The 16,837-nt window shown below is 43.0% G+C and overlaps 1 protein-coding gene across 2 annotated transcripts in view; it reads right to left on the minus strand.

Moving 5' to 3' along the window:
- Positions 1-16,566, minus strand: part of DET1 (DET1 partner of COP1 E3 ubiquitin ligase) — a 46,214-nt gene extending 29,648 nt beyond the window's left edge. For both annotated transcript variants that reach the window (XM_082837695.1, XM_082837694.1), the window contains exons 1-3: positions 16,469-16,566; positions 9,264-10,356; positions 6,333-6,520 (exon numbers count right to left, since the gene is read on the minus strand). In XM_082837695.1, the coding sequence (XP_082693821.1) occupies positions 6,333-6,520; positions 9,264-10,346 (1,271 nt within the window). In that variant the 5' untranslated portion in view covers positions 10,347-10,356; positions 16,469-16,566. The remainder of the gene's footprint in view (positions 1-6,332; positions 6,521-9,263; positions 10,357-16,468) is intronic.
- Positions 16,567-16,837: the final 271 nt, after the last annotated feature.

Here is a 16,837-nt window from a genome sequence, read left to right on the forward strand (position 1 = left end):
CCTCCTCCATGTTCATCCTCACGTAATGGCACTGCCTTCTTTGTAACTGACAAGTAGAAGAAATGAGAAGAAAACTTTTTAAAGCTCCCATTAGCACATCTGTACCTATTTAACTGTATGTGCTGCCCTAGAAGGCTAATCCATCCACTTGGGCACTAGGTTCTATCCTCTGACCTCATATACTTAACCAATTCTGCCCCCACCCCAACTTTTCCTAACCCATCAGTTTCCTCCTATGTACAGATCAGTCCCATCTGCAAACAAACATGCCATTTTCCCCTCCCATTTAAAAAATAATATCAATAAAAGCAGAAACTTAACACCACTTGCCCCTCCAGCTAATGCACCATTTTTCAGCTCTCCTTTACAGTAAAACTTCTCAAAGCACTTTTTCCTACTGTCTCTTCTCCTCCCATTCTTTCTTAAACCCACCCCAAAGAGGGTTTCACGCCCACCATCTCACTGAAACGACTCTCATCAATGTCTCCAGTGATCTCCATGTTGATGACTCTAATCGCTGATTATCACTCCTTACTGTACTTGACCTGTCAGGAGGATCTGACACTCCTTCCTCAGAGAAACTACTAGACCTCTCCACTTACAGAACTTCTGATCTTCTCGCCTAAACCTGCTCCACCCACAAGCTTCACCATCAGAGTTTAATGGTAACACTCTTAACAAGTTGACTGGGCCAAAAATGTTAGAATCATCTTTGACTTTGCTCTTTCACAGCCCATATCCCATCCTCCGCTAATCTTCTGGGCTCTATCTTCAAAATACATTGAGAATACAATTACTTACCACCCCCTATGTTATCACCCTGATCCAAGCCACCATTATTCAACCAACAAATTATTACTGATAGCCTAGAATGGGCAAGGCACTCTTCTAGGTGCTTAGGATACTATAAATGAGCACAAAAGAACTTAAATCCTAGTGTCAGGAAACAAAAGGTAGCAACTTTATTTATTGGATCATTGCAATGGTCTACTAACTTCTACCCTATCCCCCTATGGTCTGTTCTTATTTATTTATTTTGCGGTACACGGGCCTCTCACTGTTGTGGCCTCTCCCGTTGCGGAGCACAGGCTCCAGACGCGCAGGCTCAGCGGCCGTGGCTCACGGGCCTAGCCGCTCCAAATCTCAGAGTTGTCAAGAGATGAGCAGTAGCACATCACTATATAATATTTTTACCAGATAAAATAGATACAAATAACCTCAAGAGTATGACAGTAAAACGATTATGAATTAATAATTAGAAAATAATTTTTTTTTTTTTTTTTTTTTTTTTGCGGTACGCGGGCCTCTCACTGCTGTGGCCTCTCCCGTTGCGGAGCACAGGTTCCGGACACACAGGCTCAGCAGCCATGGCTCACGGGCCTAGCCACTCCGCGCCATGTGGGATCCTCCCAGACCGGGGCATGAACCCGTATCCCCTGCATCAGCAGGCGGACTCTCAACCACTGTGCCACCAGGGAAGCCCCAAAATAATTAATTTTTAATAATGGCTGTGTTTAACAGCTTGCAGAAACTCCTGAAACTTTAACAGTTGGCTCTCACAAGCCAGAATGAGCCAGCTCCAGCACACCACTGGATGGTCCTTGCCAATCTGGAAGAGAGAGAGAGAGAGAGAGAGAGAGAGAGAGAGAGAGAGAGAGAGAGAGTGTGTGTGTATGTGTGTATTCGCACATCTTGCAGGACCTCAGTTCTCCAACTAAGGATTGAACCTGGGCCACAGCAGTGAAAGCCTGGAATCCTAACCACTAGGCCACCAGGGAACGCCCATGGAAATGTATATTTTTCAGTACTAGAAAACTGTTTAGGGTCTTCCCTGGTGGCACAGTTGGTTAAGAATCTGCCTGCCAATGCAGGGGACATGGGTTCAATCCCTGGTCCCGGAAGATCCCACATGCCGTGGACCAACTAAGCCCGTGCGCCACAGCTACTGAGCCTGCAAGCCACAATTACTGAGCCCACCCGACTGGAGCCTGTGCTCTGCAACAAGAGAAGCCACCGCAATGAGAAGCCCTCGCACCACAATGAAGAGTAGCCACCACTCGCTGCAACTAGAGAACGCTCACACACAGCAGAGAAGACCCAACACAGCCAAAAATAAAAATATATAGATTAGCGGGCTTCCCTGGTGGCGCAGTGGTTGAGAGTCCACCTGCCGATGCAGGGGACACGGGTTCGTGCCCCGGTCTGGGAAGATCCCACATGCTGCGGAGCGGCTGGGACCATGAGCCATGGCCGCTGAGCCTGCGCGTCCGGAGCCTGTGCTCTGCAGCGGGAGAGGCCGCGGCGGTGAGAGGCCCACGTATGGCCAAAAAATATAGATAGATAGATAGATAGATAGATAGATAGATAGATAGATAGATAGATAGATAGATTTAAAAAAAAGGAAAAAGAAAACTGTTTACATTATTTCCTCCCCTTCATTTTTCTACTGCTCCTTCTGAAATTAGCCAGATATTGGACCTCCTGAGAAAATCCTCTAAATTTTTATCACCTCTCTCCCATTTTCCTACTCATCTTTGTATTCTACTTTCTTGGAGAGTTCCTAAACTATATCTAACAAAGTTTAAATTTCTAAAGCATCTCACTTAGCATTACTGTTCTAGGCATGTTCCTGTTCTTATAGTTTAAATTATTTCAGTGACTACCATGTTGTTTCTTTATTTTTTATAGTTTGTTTTATTTGGTCTCTATCTTTTTTTTTTTTTTTTTTTTGTGGTACGCAGGCCTCTCACTGTTGTGGCCTCTCCTGTTGCGGAGCACAGGCTCCGGACGCACAGGCTCAGCGGCCATGGCTCACTGGCCCAGCCGCTCCGCTGCATGTGGGATCCTCCCGGACCGGGGCACGAACCCGTGTCCCCTGCATCGGCAGGCGGACTCTCAACCACTGCGCCACCAGGGAAGCCCTTGGTCTCTATCTTTTAAGATAAAGGCTTTAAGTGACTCATGATCCCTGATGTCCATTATTTCTTAAACATTTATTCTAACCTAAAATAGAATCCATTTTCATTTATTTTTACCAAAAGTTTATTGAAAACTGTAAAATTGAGCATTCAAATCCATGTGTTCACAAGAAATAAAAAATAATTTTGATTTATATGTACACTATATTTTCAATGCAGCAAAGTATGATAAGATGGTTAATAAAATGTTATTAGGACACAATTCTCTGGGGGAGATAGACCAGACATATGAATTTGAAAAGAAAAAGAAATATAAAATTTCAAACAGTACAGGAATAACTTGCTCTGTATGTTTTTTTTCTTCTTTTGGCCGCGCCATGCGGCATGCGGGATCTTAGTTCCCTGACCAGAGATCGAACCCCCGCCCTTTGCAGTGGGAGCACAGAGTCTTAACCACTGGACCACCAGGGAAGTCTATACTTGTTCTGTACTTTTTATGTGAAATAGAATACTAAATTACTATGGTATTAGATTCCCTTGGATATATTTAAAATGGCATATAACATTGGCTACCTTCAACTTAGCCAATGTTATATGCCAATTATATCTTGTAATGCTTTTTTAAAAAATGTCAATGTTTAATACATTGAAAATTGCATCCTTTGCAACTATTTAAATTTAACAGTAAAAAGTTTAAAGATTAACTTAATAATTGATGCATGAGGGTATCTATGGTTTTTCAAAATCTTTGCTGGTATGAAGCAAAATTTTGAAGATAACAAAGCTAGAATGCCACCTTTCTCTTTAACCTTTTGTTTTCTCTTCCAGAGCTTCCTACAATTTCTCTTAATTATAGGTACATTGTGAAATAAATTTTCAGAAAACATAGCTTCCTCTAATTCCTGATGACATTATTCATTCAACAAATATCTAACATGCTCCTCCCACATGAAAGACACCGGCCTAGGTGCTGTGGATATGGCAGTGTATATAACAGACAAAAATCCCTGCCCTCATGGAGCTTACCTTCTAGTGACTTCTTTGATGTTTTAACTGAGTGTACCCAGTTTTTGTTACTAGTCGATAATAATCTGCTTAATTTTAAAGTTAATTTTAAAAGACAACGATTCATTTCAAAATGAAAAAAGCAAGATCTGATCCATGTTCTGCTCCCAAAAATCCTTCTATACTGAATAGAGATGCTAGTAAGGCAGAAAATGTGTGTGAACCAGAGAAAAAAAGGCATGTTTAGTTGTCTGAAAATCAATATCCACCTATTTTTAATCAATTACTGTCATTCTGTATAAATACAATGCCACTGAATTAGGTGTCTGCTTTGCTTGTTTTTCCCAGTGGCAGTAACGCTTATTCTGATTCATCCACTCACTCTGGTCTGATCTATATTGGAACCTAAAGCAGATATTCTCCATAACTGGCTAAGGTTGGGGAAGCAATTTAGGTATGTGGAATGTGACCAGGCACTGACTGACTAGAGTAGAATTGAGTCCTTGGTCCAAAATAACTAGTCATTTCACAATAACGTATTCAGATAATTATGAGCAGCTCTGGTTCATAACAGATGGGTATCAATTTAGGGTGACCTAGGTGTTTTAAGAGGGGCCTCCAAGTGTCTCTTCTTTGGGTTGGTCAGTTTCCCTGAGGAATTTATCTCTAATCTCCTGCCTGGGGAGTATAAGCTTGGATGCCATAACTGATAAGAGGGATAGGAGTCTTCCCCAACAGTATGACAATTTTCACTTAATTCTTGTTTTAAGCATAACATGTCTCATCCCTACTCTCAGCCATGCCTCATGAACATGAAACCAGAGCCTGCACAGTGCAATTTCTCCAGAGAATAAACCTCTAGCCTTTTGATGAGGTGGGGAAGAGACAGTCATTTGGCAGTGTAGGCTTAAAGAAAGGAGCTAGAGCATCTGATTGCTCCTTTTAAGAATGTCATCCAGGGACCTCCCTGGTGGTCCAGTGGGTTAGGACTCCGAGCTTCCACTGCAGGGGACACGGGTTTGATCCCTGGTTGGGGAACTAAGATCCCACAATCCATGTGGCACGGCCAGAAAAAAAAAAAAAAAAGTCATCCAATCCTCCAGAGGTATGTAGGGCCTCCAATTTCTTGAACTTTTCCAGAGCTCTCTGGTGCAAGGCAACTTATTTCTTGATGGATAAACTCTGCATTTTTTTTTTTTTTTAAATTTTGGCTGCTCTGGGTCTTAGTTGCAGCATGCGGGATTGTTTAGGTACAGCAATGTACTCTTAGTTGTGGCATGAGGGCTTCCTAGTTGTGGCACACAGACTTCTTAGTTGTGTCACATGAACTCTTAGTTGTGGCATGTATGCAAGATCTAGTTCCCCGCCCAGGGATCGAACCTAGGCCCCCTGCATTGGGAGGATGGAGTCTTACCCACTGGACCACCAGGGAAGTCCCTAAGCTCTACAGTCTTTAAGTTTTTGTCCTCTGAGACATGTCAAGTTAGTTATCACTCATCCATTGGCTCTTCAGTTTCTAAAACTCTCTTGATATCTCCTCCCCATTCTCTTTGTTCTTGTAGCTTTATACCTCTTCTTTTTTTCTTAAGATTTATTTATTATTTATTTATTTATTTTATTTACTTTTGGCTGTGTCGGGTCTTAGCTGCAGCATATGGGATCTTCGCTGAGGCGTGCAGGATCTTTAGTTGCAGTGCGCAGGCTTCTCTCTAGTTGTGGCATGAGAGTTTTCTCTTCTCTAGTTGTGCAGCGCAGGCTCCAGGGAACATAGACTCTGTACTTGTGGCGCATGGGTTCCAGAGCGCGTGGGCTCTGTAGTTTTGCGGCACGTGGGCTCTAGTTGAGGCGCGTGAGTAGTTGTGGCACATGGGCTTAGCTGCCCTGTGGCATGTGGGATCTTAGTTCCTCGACCAGGGATGGACCCTGCGTCCCCTGCATTGCAAGGTGGATTCTTTACCACTGAACCACCGGGGAAGTCCCTCTTCTTCCTTTATTGTCATTTTAGTGGGGTTTGGGGATGGAACAGAGATAAATGCACATGTTCAACACACATGTTTAACCAAAAGTTATAAAATTATGTCCTTAGTCATTCATTCAAAAAATATTTAAGTGCTTGACAGTGCACCACTGAAGATATAGCAATGAACTAAACAAAGACAGGGTCTCTATCTTTCTGCAGCTAACATACAGTCTAGGAGGAATCATGGACAACACACAAGTAATTCCTCAGGTGCTAAGAAAGAGAAAAGAGAAGTTTAGGTTGACACAATGGGTTATGACAGGCAGACTGACCCAAGCCTAGGTGGGCAGAAAGAATATGAGGTTTCCTGAAGTAAATGACTGTTGGCTTCACACCAACAAATTTTCTGAAGAAAAATTAAGCTTGTTAAGCCTAGTGGAACAGCTTACCGGCGCTGGATCTGCCGTGCAAAATTGTTGCTGGAAGCTGAGCAGGGAAACTGGACTTCACTATGCAGGGTAGCGTTACGGAAGAGATCACAGAAGTTCTCAAACAGCTCCAAAAGCTCATCTGATGTATTCTCAAACACAGCGATCACCTCTGTTGTCACCATATTGTACACCACAAAGAAAGATGCCTGTGGAAGAACAGATAGACCTAAGGAAAGCTGAGTATAATGCCTTGCCTAGCAAATATCGTTTTGGTTGAAAATCAAGCTGCCCAAGTAAAACAGGCAAACACCTCCACTCCGGCACTAAGGCGGAAACATGGTGCCAAGAGGTCCTGGAAAAGGAGGAAGCCTCAGTGGACTTGATCAATCAAGGGGCTCAGTGTTGCCTGATTTCCCACTGTATCTGCTGGAATTACTGAGTTGTTCAGCATATATGTATAAGAAGGTTTTCAATCTTTCATTTCAAGCTGTGTGAAAATTTAATATTTTGCCTTCCAAGTGTTATTCCCTACTTACTCCCCAACCCACTTTTTTAAAATGCCAGATTTAATTTTCCTTCCTGCTGCAAAAGTGATTTGTAGCCAGGAGCTGCCTGTTGGCAAATTATTTTCTCTTGTATACGTACAGTTGAAAGTTCAATTTAGGGGCATTTCTTTTTCTCTCTTAATATTTCTAACATGCAGAAAGACATCTTAAGTACACTGTGTCCACCTAGGCAAGTTGTAACCAAGCAGGGGACTGCTGCTGAACACATGAAAAATCAGAAAAGCATTTTCCATTTCTTTCTTCATAAATGTTCTTTCAGCCAAGAGCATTTGTAACAAACATTTGAGATTCGTAACAATTAATTTCAGAGGGGGAACTTGAAAACCATTCAAATGCCACAGGTGGCAGAGTTACTGCTTTCTCTGATTAAGCCCCTGGGTGACTGGCCCTCTTCTTTAAACCTCCAGTGCTCTGCTCAGCCTAACAAGGAAGTGCCAGGTACCTCTAGTTTTTATCACAGTGAATGTGGCAGTGTGAGTCAATCTGCAAGCTTCCAACAGGACTCTAGAAGTTTTCAGAACACTAGGATTAGTATTCCGCCTCTTATGATTGAATTTAAATCTCCATTACCAATTTCTGGAGACACCTGGCCCACCTGTTTTAATAGTAATTAGTCCCTCCCAAAGCTTATATTACATGACTTTTGCGGTCACCTGGAAATTAAATTTGGCTGTAAATTAAAGAGGCTGGAGAGTAACCTGAGAATAATACCCATAATATTAGCAAGGCTTTGTGTTTAGGTGCACTTTTTACTTATTAACCTTATTGGAACCTATCAAATTAAACTGGGAAAGGAGGAGGGAGGACAACAAGGGCAGAGAGATTGGGTTTAAAGTTACAAATTCTGTAAGCAAAGCATAGAGCCCTTGTAATGTTTCTGGCTACAACCTACTGTAGCTACCGGATATAAGTAGGTCATGTTTTAGCAAAGGAAAAAAGGATAATCTCAAATGCAGCAGTCACACAACATATTCCCTCCAAAATAAAAAGGTAATTATAGCTCAAACCTAAATACATGTCCTTTCTATAAGCCTGGACAACGCTTTGATCATATTAGGGCTTCACCAGGATCCATCATAATTATGTGAATATAGAATTACACAAACATTTACTAGCCCTCCCACCAGGCCAGACTGGGAAATACAGGACAGGAGGGTACAGAAGTCAAGGGCTTCACGGACAACCTCCCATGACTCATATCATGAACTAGATGGGCTCACCCATGATGGCTCAATGGGTGACTTCATCATTAATAGAGAAGAAAAAGAATTCAGGAAAAAAAGATCTCTAACCATTTTACTCACCACCCCCCCTTATTTTTTAGAATATACAAGGTATGATTCAGAAGAAAAATAATAGAAAACATTTTACCATGGATGGCTGGTACGGTCTTAGGAGACAATTCTTTATACAGTCTCTAACTGTTACAGGCAGAATCAGCTGCAAGTCAATGAGAGAAACCAGACTCAGCTGACTTCGTGGTTTACTGGTTTGTTCTGTTCTAAATTTCCAAACTAGTATCTAAGGAGACACTCTGGAAATAGGAGAATGGGGGGACAAACGTACAGAAAAGTAGGTCTCTCACTTGGTCAACACTAAAGTAAGGAGCTTCTCAAAGGGAAATGCCCAAATTACCCTGAATTTCAACATGGTATTTCAACCCCAAAGTCTTAGAGGTTTCCATGCCCTTAACACCACGTTATTCCTATTTGTGAAATGCCTCTCTCCCCTACCAAACTGAAAAACCCTCAGAACCTGCAGTCTTGATGATTCACTTGGTAGATCAAAACTTTTGGCTTCCTTTTGATCTTTTCACTGCTCCACAACCTATGTTCCAGCACATGGGCAAGGTCAGAGTGCAGTCATAACGCTTAATTCCATCAAATGAACTTACCTGTTACAATCTAAAGAAGATTTGGTGAGGAAGTATACTGACATCATTTAAGTAGGAAAGAAAGACTAGATTTTTAGAAGATTTTCTTTTTCGTATGGTGGGTTCATTCTCATTGCCAGAACTAAGCAGACCAATAAGCACAATCTTAAACAAAATCAAGGCAGGAGTCAAACCTTGACCCTGTAGCATCTGGGCTTCCATTTCAAGGGTACTGAAAATGCTCTGCAGAAGAATTAGGGTAATAATCACAGAGTTGACTACCTACATGTCAATGGCTTACGATATAGCTTCCATTTGTCCAAATGAGAAAAATCATTTTGAGAAATGATTAGAAAAGTCGAGCTGTTTTAAGTATGAGCCCGAAGATAGCAAAAATTCAAGATTACATAAAATGTGTTATTTCTGAGAGACTGGCTATAGGCAAAGAGAGAAACCTTCCCATTGTGCCAAGGAGACTGGAGGGGTAAAGGGCAGGAGAGCACCTTGTACCTGTGATGGATCTGTGACCCGCAGGGTTACGACATCCTCACTAGTATACTTGATAAACAGATGGTTTTCATCCAGAAGCTGCATTTTCCACATGCGCAGCTGCCGTAGTTGGTCAAAATACTGGAAGAAGCGCCTCTTGGCCATTGCACTACCATCCTGCTCTGCCCGGCGCCAAAGGTACACGAGCAGCCGGTGTTTCAGGGAGTTGATGAAGGGATCCCTGAAAGGATTGGCCATGCCTGTCTGACTGTCCCGCTGCACCTCAGGAAAAACAGCTGACACAGTGAGCAGGTCATCCTCATAGCAGAAGCGGCCAATGGTCCTCACATCAATGAAAGTGCCTTCAGGAGTCACCTGGAAGACATGGATGGTCTGCTGCTGCACTGACAAGATGGCCAGGATGTTCTTATACAAGTACAACCCTTGGTTGTGTGACAGGACCACTTTGTCACACTTGAAGGTACGTGTATCACATAAGCGGCCAGTATGAAGGTCAATGATATGGAGGGAGTAGTCCTCCAGGGGGGACCGGGGGTTGGGGGTCACGGACTCACTGTTCCGATATACCTCATAAAAAGGAGGGTGAGGCTCGTCTGGGAGATAGGCAGCTGAGCCCACGATGACACAGCGGCAGTCATCAGTGAAGAGGCTGCACTCCCGGTTCAGGTGCTCACCATTGGCTGCCACATTGGTAATGTGCAGCAGGACGAAAAAGCGTTCGAAGAGCCGGCCACGGATGTTGACTGACCGCTGGTCATTGCCATTGGACAGGATTTCCCCCTCATAGCCCTGCAGTAGGTCCTCAGCTGCCTGGCAGCCCTGGTACTCATAGATTTCGAGAGATGTCTGGTCTGAAGAGAAAGCAATGAAGTAGCGTCCATCAGGTGAGAATTTACGCAAGAAACAAGGGGGCTTTTCAACATTGACGACCGTGAAGTTGGGGAAGACATTCTGGTGGAACACTCGGACCTGGTGCCAGTGGGTGCCTGCCTTGCCTGAACTGATCCGCCGGCGTTCCAGGCGGTGAATGACATTTTGGTTTTGGATTCTTCGAGGTTTGATGGTGGAAACATGATGATCCATTATCACATCTCTGCAGGGAGAAGTAAAGAAGTCAAGAAAATAAAACAAAATTTACCAAAACATAAACACACTTGACCTTTGAATAACGCAAGGGTTAGGCACACCAATCCCCTGAAGCTGAATATCCAAGTATAACTTATAGTCAGCTCAGTATACATGGTTCCTTCCTATCCATGGTTCCTCCACATCCACGTATTCAACCAACCGGGGATGTCTAGTACTGCAGTATTCACTGATGAAAAAAATCCATGTGTAAGTGGACCTGCACAATTCAAATCTACGTTGTTCAAGGGCCAACTGTGTATATACAAGTCAAATAGATTTCCTTCCATATATCCTGGACCTAGGAGCTCCCAAGATGACAGTGATCAGCATTCCTTCTTCCCAAGTTATAGTTAGAAAGTGGTCAGGACATTTTTGAGTCTAGAAACAGGTTTGAGGGAAGGAACTAATTCCCTAGGAATACCTTCAAAGCATGCTTAGCTGTTGGAAATGTTCAACAGAACAAACCTTAGAACTACATCAAATTTGTTCAGTGTAAACACCACATTCAATGTACATTCATTTAAAAAATATATTTATTGGGCTGTTAAGATGTCCATCCTACCCAAAGCAATCTACAAACTCAATGCAAAATCCCAATCAAAATCCCAAAATCATTTCTGGCAAAAATAGAAAAATTCATCCTAAAAATTACATGTAATCTCAAGGGACTGTGAAGAGTCAAAACAATTTTGTAAAAGAACAAAGTTAGAAGACTCAGACTCCCTGATTTCAAAAACTGTTACAAAGCCACAGTAATCAAAAAAGTGTGGTACTAGCATAAGGCAGAAAAATATACCCAATGAACAGAATTAAGAGCTGAGAAATAAACCCTCACATATATAAACCTGAGATTAGAAGTTCAGAGAACCCCAAACATGATAAACCCAAAGAAATCCATGCCCATGCCCAGGGACTTCCCTGGTGGCACAGTGGTTAAGAACCCACCTGCGAATGCGGGGGACACGGGTTCAATCCCTGGTCCAGGAAGACCCCACATGCCACGGAGCAACTAAGCCCGTGCGCCACAGCTACTGAGCCTGCACTCTAGAGCCCGCGAGCTACAACTACTGAAGCCCGCGCACCTAGAGCCCGTACTCCGCAACAAGAGAAGTCACCACAATGAGAAGCTCGTGCACTGCAATGATGAGTAGCCCCCGCTCGCCACAACTAGTGAAAGCCCATGCACAGCAATGAAGACCCAATGCAGCCAAAAATAAATAATAAATAATTTATTTAAAATAAAAAGAAAGAAAGAAAGAAAGAAATCCATGCCCAGGCATACCATAGTCAAATTGTGAAAAACTAAAACACAAAGTAAAAATCTTGAAAGCAACCACGTAAATGACACATTACCTATAAGGGAACAACAATTCATTTATCTGTGGATGTCTCATGAGAAACTATGGAGACCAAAAAGAAGCAAAGCAACATTTTTAAAGTGCTGAAACAGCTGTCTGTTTCATCATTCAAATCTCAGCCAAAATAGCAACTCCTGAGTTTTTGCCTGACTACCTTACCTAAAGTCATGACTTTTTCCATCCATATCAACCTACTGTTTTATTTTCTTCAGCCCTTATCACCTTCTGAAACCATTTGTTTACCTTTTTAGCATCTTTTTCCCCCATACAGGACAGCAGGGGCCTTGCCTAATTCCTTGCTGAATCTCCAGCACCTCGGACAGTGCCTGAGGCACAGTAAATGCTAACAAATATGTTAAATGAATGAATGGAACAACATTTGACAAAGGTCTTAAAGGATAAAGAACTCACTAGGCAAAATAAAGGAGGAACATTTCAGAAAGAAGGTAGCTTAAAAAATATACTTAAAAAGAGTGTAGCATGGCACATTTGGGAAACACAATACCAAGTGGTTAGAACACAGGAAACACAGAGTGATAAGAGAAGCCTAGAAAAGTAGATTGCAGACAGACTGGAAAATCCTTTGTATGCCACGTCATGCAAGTTATTACAGGTTTTAAGCAGAGGAGTGACTCTATCCAATCTATACTTTAGAAATAAAAACACACAGACAATGGGGAATTTGTTTATATTCTGTCTCCTAAAAGAGATCTGAAATGCCTTATATAAGTATATATACTACCTAGTCAAGTTAAAAATGTGCATACCTTATGATTGAGCAAATCAAGTTTCTCAAACTGCTAGTCACAACTCACTGATGGAGGCTTGAAATCAATCTAGTACATATACTAATTGACATTTCAAAAAATGGAATAAAACAGAAAATACCAAACTGTATCACATATTTTCAATACATATGTGAGTTACATGCACTGGGTGAGGATATAAAATATATTTCCTACTGATCTAGACTAGACCAAAAGACTGCAAACAACTAGCCTCAGACCAGTCTAGGCTGCCTGCCTACTTTTATAAATAAAGTTTTATTGGAACACAGTCATACGCACTCATTTACATCTTGCCTATGGCTGCTTTTGCCCTACAAAGGCACAGTTCATTTATTAACACCAAAGACCACACAGCTCACAAGCCTGAAATATTAACTACCTGGTCTTTTGCAGAAAAAGTCTGTCAACCCCTGATCTTGAGCACTGGTTCCCAAATGGGGCAATTTTGTAATATATGAAGATATTTTTGGTTGTCATAACTTGGGAGGGAGGAAGGGGTGCTTGGGGTGTCCATCAAACAGAAGACAGGGATGATGCCAAACATCCTACAGTAAACAGGACAGTCCCTCACATCCAGCCCAAAATGTCAATAGTGCTAAGGTGGAGAAATCCTGATGTAGAGAAGTGTCTGCACATACGTAACAGGAGACATATACAAGGATGTCTGTAGCAGGACTGTTAGCAACAGCAAAAACTGACAACACTCCAAATGTCCATCAACAGTAGACTAGATAAATTCATCCATGCATATTCATGCAGCGGAATCTTTTTTCTTTTTTTTAATGTTTTTGTTTGTTTGTTTTTTGGCCACGCCACGTGGCTTGCAGGATCTTAGTTCCCGGACCAGCGATAGAACCCAGGGATCGAACCCGGGCCCCAGCAGTGAAAGCGCTGAGTCCTAACCACTAGACTGCCAGGCAATTCCCCAAGCAGTGTAACCTTATGAAGTAATGAATTAATGTACTACAGTTATATATAACAACACAGATGAATCTCAGACACAGTGTTGAATGAAGAAAGCAAGCTACAGAATACATACAATGTGATTTCCTTTATATAAGCTTCAAACAATTTCCACTTTAAGAATACAAATATATGTGGTATACAATTACAAAAAGCAAAGGAATCATAAACATAAAATTCAAAATAGTGATTACCTCTGAGGAAGTAAGAAATGGGATGGGAGTTAGGGACACATTGGCACTTTTAAGTGTATATTTTTTTCCTTCAATCAGCATTCATTGTACTGTTATTCTTTTAAAATTACATATGTTCTTTAAGTAATATTTGTGCTTACTCAGAATTTTTTTTTAATTAGAAAATAATCATTGTGAAGGGAAAACAAATGTAGGACAATAAAATGAAGTCTGAAGTACACAAAAATTCATGCCATCAGGACCTGCAGAACTGCCAAGCTTCTAATTTGGCTCTGACTTTCTCAGCAGACAAGGCAGAGGAAAATACAGTCAGTTATAGAACTTGCACTGCCAAGAAGATAAAAACTTAATAGGTGCTTGGAAGAAGCACAGCAAAACCCATCACTGGATTTTAAAAGAAATCTCTCTCATGAGTTTTCTCAAAGGATCTTGGCATGATACAGTGAGCAATATCCTCCACTTCTGAACAATAAACACAATGCTGAGTTTCACACGGCTACTCCTTTTAACAGTGACATAGTTGATGTGCCCATTTTGATACAGTCCAAAAAACATACTGGTAAGGTTTAAGCATTTTAAAATACCAAGTACTGTACAAAACTGCCTCCCTCAATCCCTGCCCAGGACACCTCTGACACTAGCACCCTGCGAAACTAAGATGCGGGCTGGAGTCAGAGAGGGAGACCAGAAGGGGATGCGATAGGCAGGTAAGGCCCATGAATGGAAGAAGGAGTAGGCATCAGACAACATCTAGCAGACTAACCACATATAACTGAATCAGATAAAGTAAACTAGCTGTTCGACTTAGAGCCATTGATCATTTTAAGCAAAGCAGATGCTTAATTCTAAAAAAAATTTGTATATATTTTGAACAGTCCCATCTTAAATTCTCCAATTTCTCTTTTTAAGGGAAAAGCCACCAGTACTGTGGTGGAGGGAGTAGAGGGGTGGGGTGGGAAGAGGTGAAGGCCTGCTGGCTTCAGCTCCAAATTGGACAGAAAATCCACACTTAATTTCCTAACCCTTCTCTCAGTGTGCTCTCTCTCCCTCTCCATATTTTACATCACACAATTATGGTTTTTAGAGAGATGGTGGAATTCTTAGTCTTTTTCAACTTGTTATTCCAATTATAAAATATATGCTCATAAACTCAAACCATACAGAAAAAGTACATCATGAAAGTCCCTTCTAGTCAGAGTGGGAGTTATGAAAAACATTAGAGTAACTTATATTTTTCCCAGAAGCCCTCTACCCGTTTCCCTAGTCCAGTAAATGGCATGGCCATTCACCTGCTAAAAGAAACCAGAAAGCTGAGAGTCTCCCTTGATACCTCTTTCCCTCAGCCCCCATACCTGATCAGTCACCAAACTCTGGAGATTTTACCCCCTAAACAGTCCTCTAATGCTCCACCTTCTTCTATCATGACCTGCCAGTACCCTTACCCAAAATTTTATAACTTCACGTCTACGTTATTGCAACCGCTTCTAAGTGGTCTCCCTAAATCCACTCCTATCCACTTCCAATCCACTTACCAGAGCAATCTTTTCAAAATGCTTTTTTGATCACATCCTTTCCCCTACAGATTAAAACAAATATCTTTCCATTGCTCTTAATGATACGGATCAAAATCCTTGCCGTGCCAACCAGATGCCTCAAAGGCTCAGTGCTGCCTCTCCAGCCTCATCTTTTCCCATTTCACTCTAATCATTTCTTCAACAAGTGGCCTACCTCCTGCCTCTGAACCTTGGCACATGCTCTTCACCTCAATCTAAAAAAAGCTCTTCTCTTCACTTTGCCGAGTTAACTCCTATTTCAGGTTATCAGCCTAATCATCACTTCCTGACAGAAGTCCTCCTTAACCTTTCCCACCAGATAAAACACCAATACACCAGCCATACCTCTCCTTCTTAGCACTTACCACGCTTGCAACTTCATCTCTGCATTTTACTTATGTCTGTGGCACTAGATGGTGCACTCCTGACCGGTACACAAACATTATATCCTGTATGCCCATCACAGCATTTGACCCATCGAAAGCCTCCTTTCCTGAACGTTCTTTACCAACTCAAATATCCACAGGTGCTGTTCGCTCTGCCCAGCATATATTTCCTCTGGCCCTTGCCATACTTCTCAAGCCGCAGCTCAAGTGTCCTCTCGTTCAGGAAGTCTGCTCTGACACCCTTGCCGAAAGAGATCTTTGCTGCTTTACCATTACTTTTTCTGTTCATCTTTTCCATAGCCATTGCCACAATTTGAATTTGTACTTTCAGCGGCATGGTTAGGTGTTTAATGTTCGACTCCCCTGTAAACTATCCTCTCCAGGCAGGACGTAACCATGGCTACTTCAGTCACCTTAGTTTTCACAGAGCCTAGCACTAGGGCTGCCCCACTGCATGCGTTCGTACGTTATCTATGGAACGAAAGAAGAAAGCCTGACTGAACTGGGCCACTAACTCGTGCGGTACTAAGCAAGACCTTCCTCCCTGCTAGGTCTGTTTCCCCGGGCAGGCAGGTGCACGTAACCCTCAATTCCTTCTGACGGCTTCCTAAACGGGAAGGGGATACCCAGGGGCGGGCACACACGCCCAAGGTGCGCCCCCGGAAAGAAAAGCCCGGGGCGGGGCCTCAATGGGAAGAGAATTCTGAGGGAAGGCGGGGGCCGCAGGGCCTCGGCGTCAAGCGGGAAGGGGGCAGCCCCATGGCGGTAACTCGAAGAGGCCTCGGGGAGGGCCTGACGGGTTTGGAGGCTGGAACAAGGAAGGAGAAGTCCTCACCTGTCCGGGCCGGGCTCAAAGGGCCGGGGCGAGGGGCTCCCCGGCCTGCTTGGCGCGCGCCTCGCCCAGCCCCGCCCCCGCCATGCTGTGGGACCAAATGCCCGCAGCTGCCGGCTCCCGCTTCCGCTAGCTACCGGAAGTGCGGTGCAGCGAGAAGGAAAGTGGAGAGAGCGCGGCACCCGTCCGGCCGGCCCTGAGAGACGGTATAGCGCACCCTGCTGCCCGGAGGGGGATCGAAGCCCTAGAGGCCCAGGGGCTGCGAAGGAAAAATTGAACCAGGCGCCGTAACCTTGGCACCTGAGTGATCTCCTATGGCAGTGTCTCTGCACCCGCTGGACACACTTGCAAAAACATGAATAAAAATTAATT

This window comes from Leucopleurus acutus (genome assembly GCF_964270905.1).
Source record: "Leucopleurus acutus genome assembly, chromosome: 1".
NCBI lineage: Eukaryota > Metazoa > Chordata > Mammalia > Artiodactyla > Delphinidae > Leucopleurus > Leucopleurus acutus.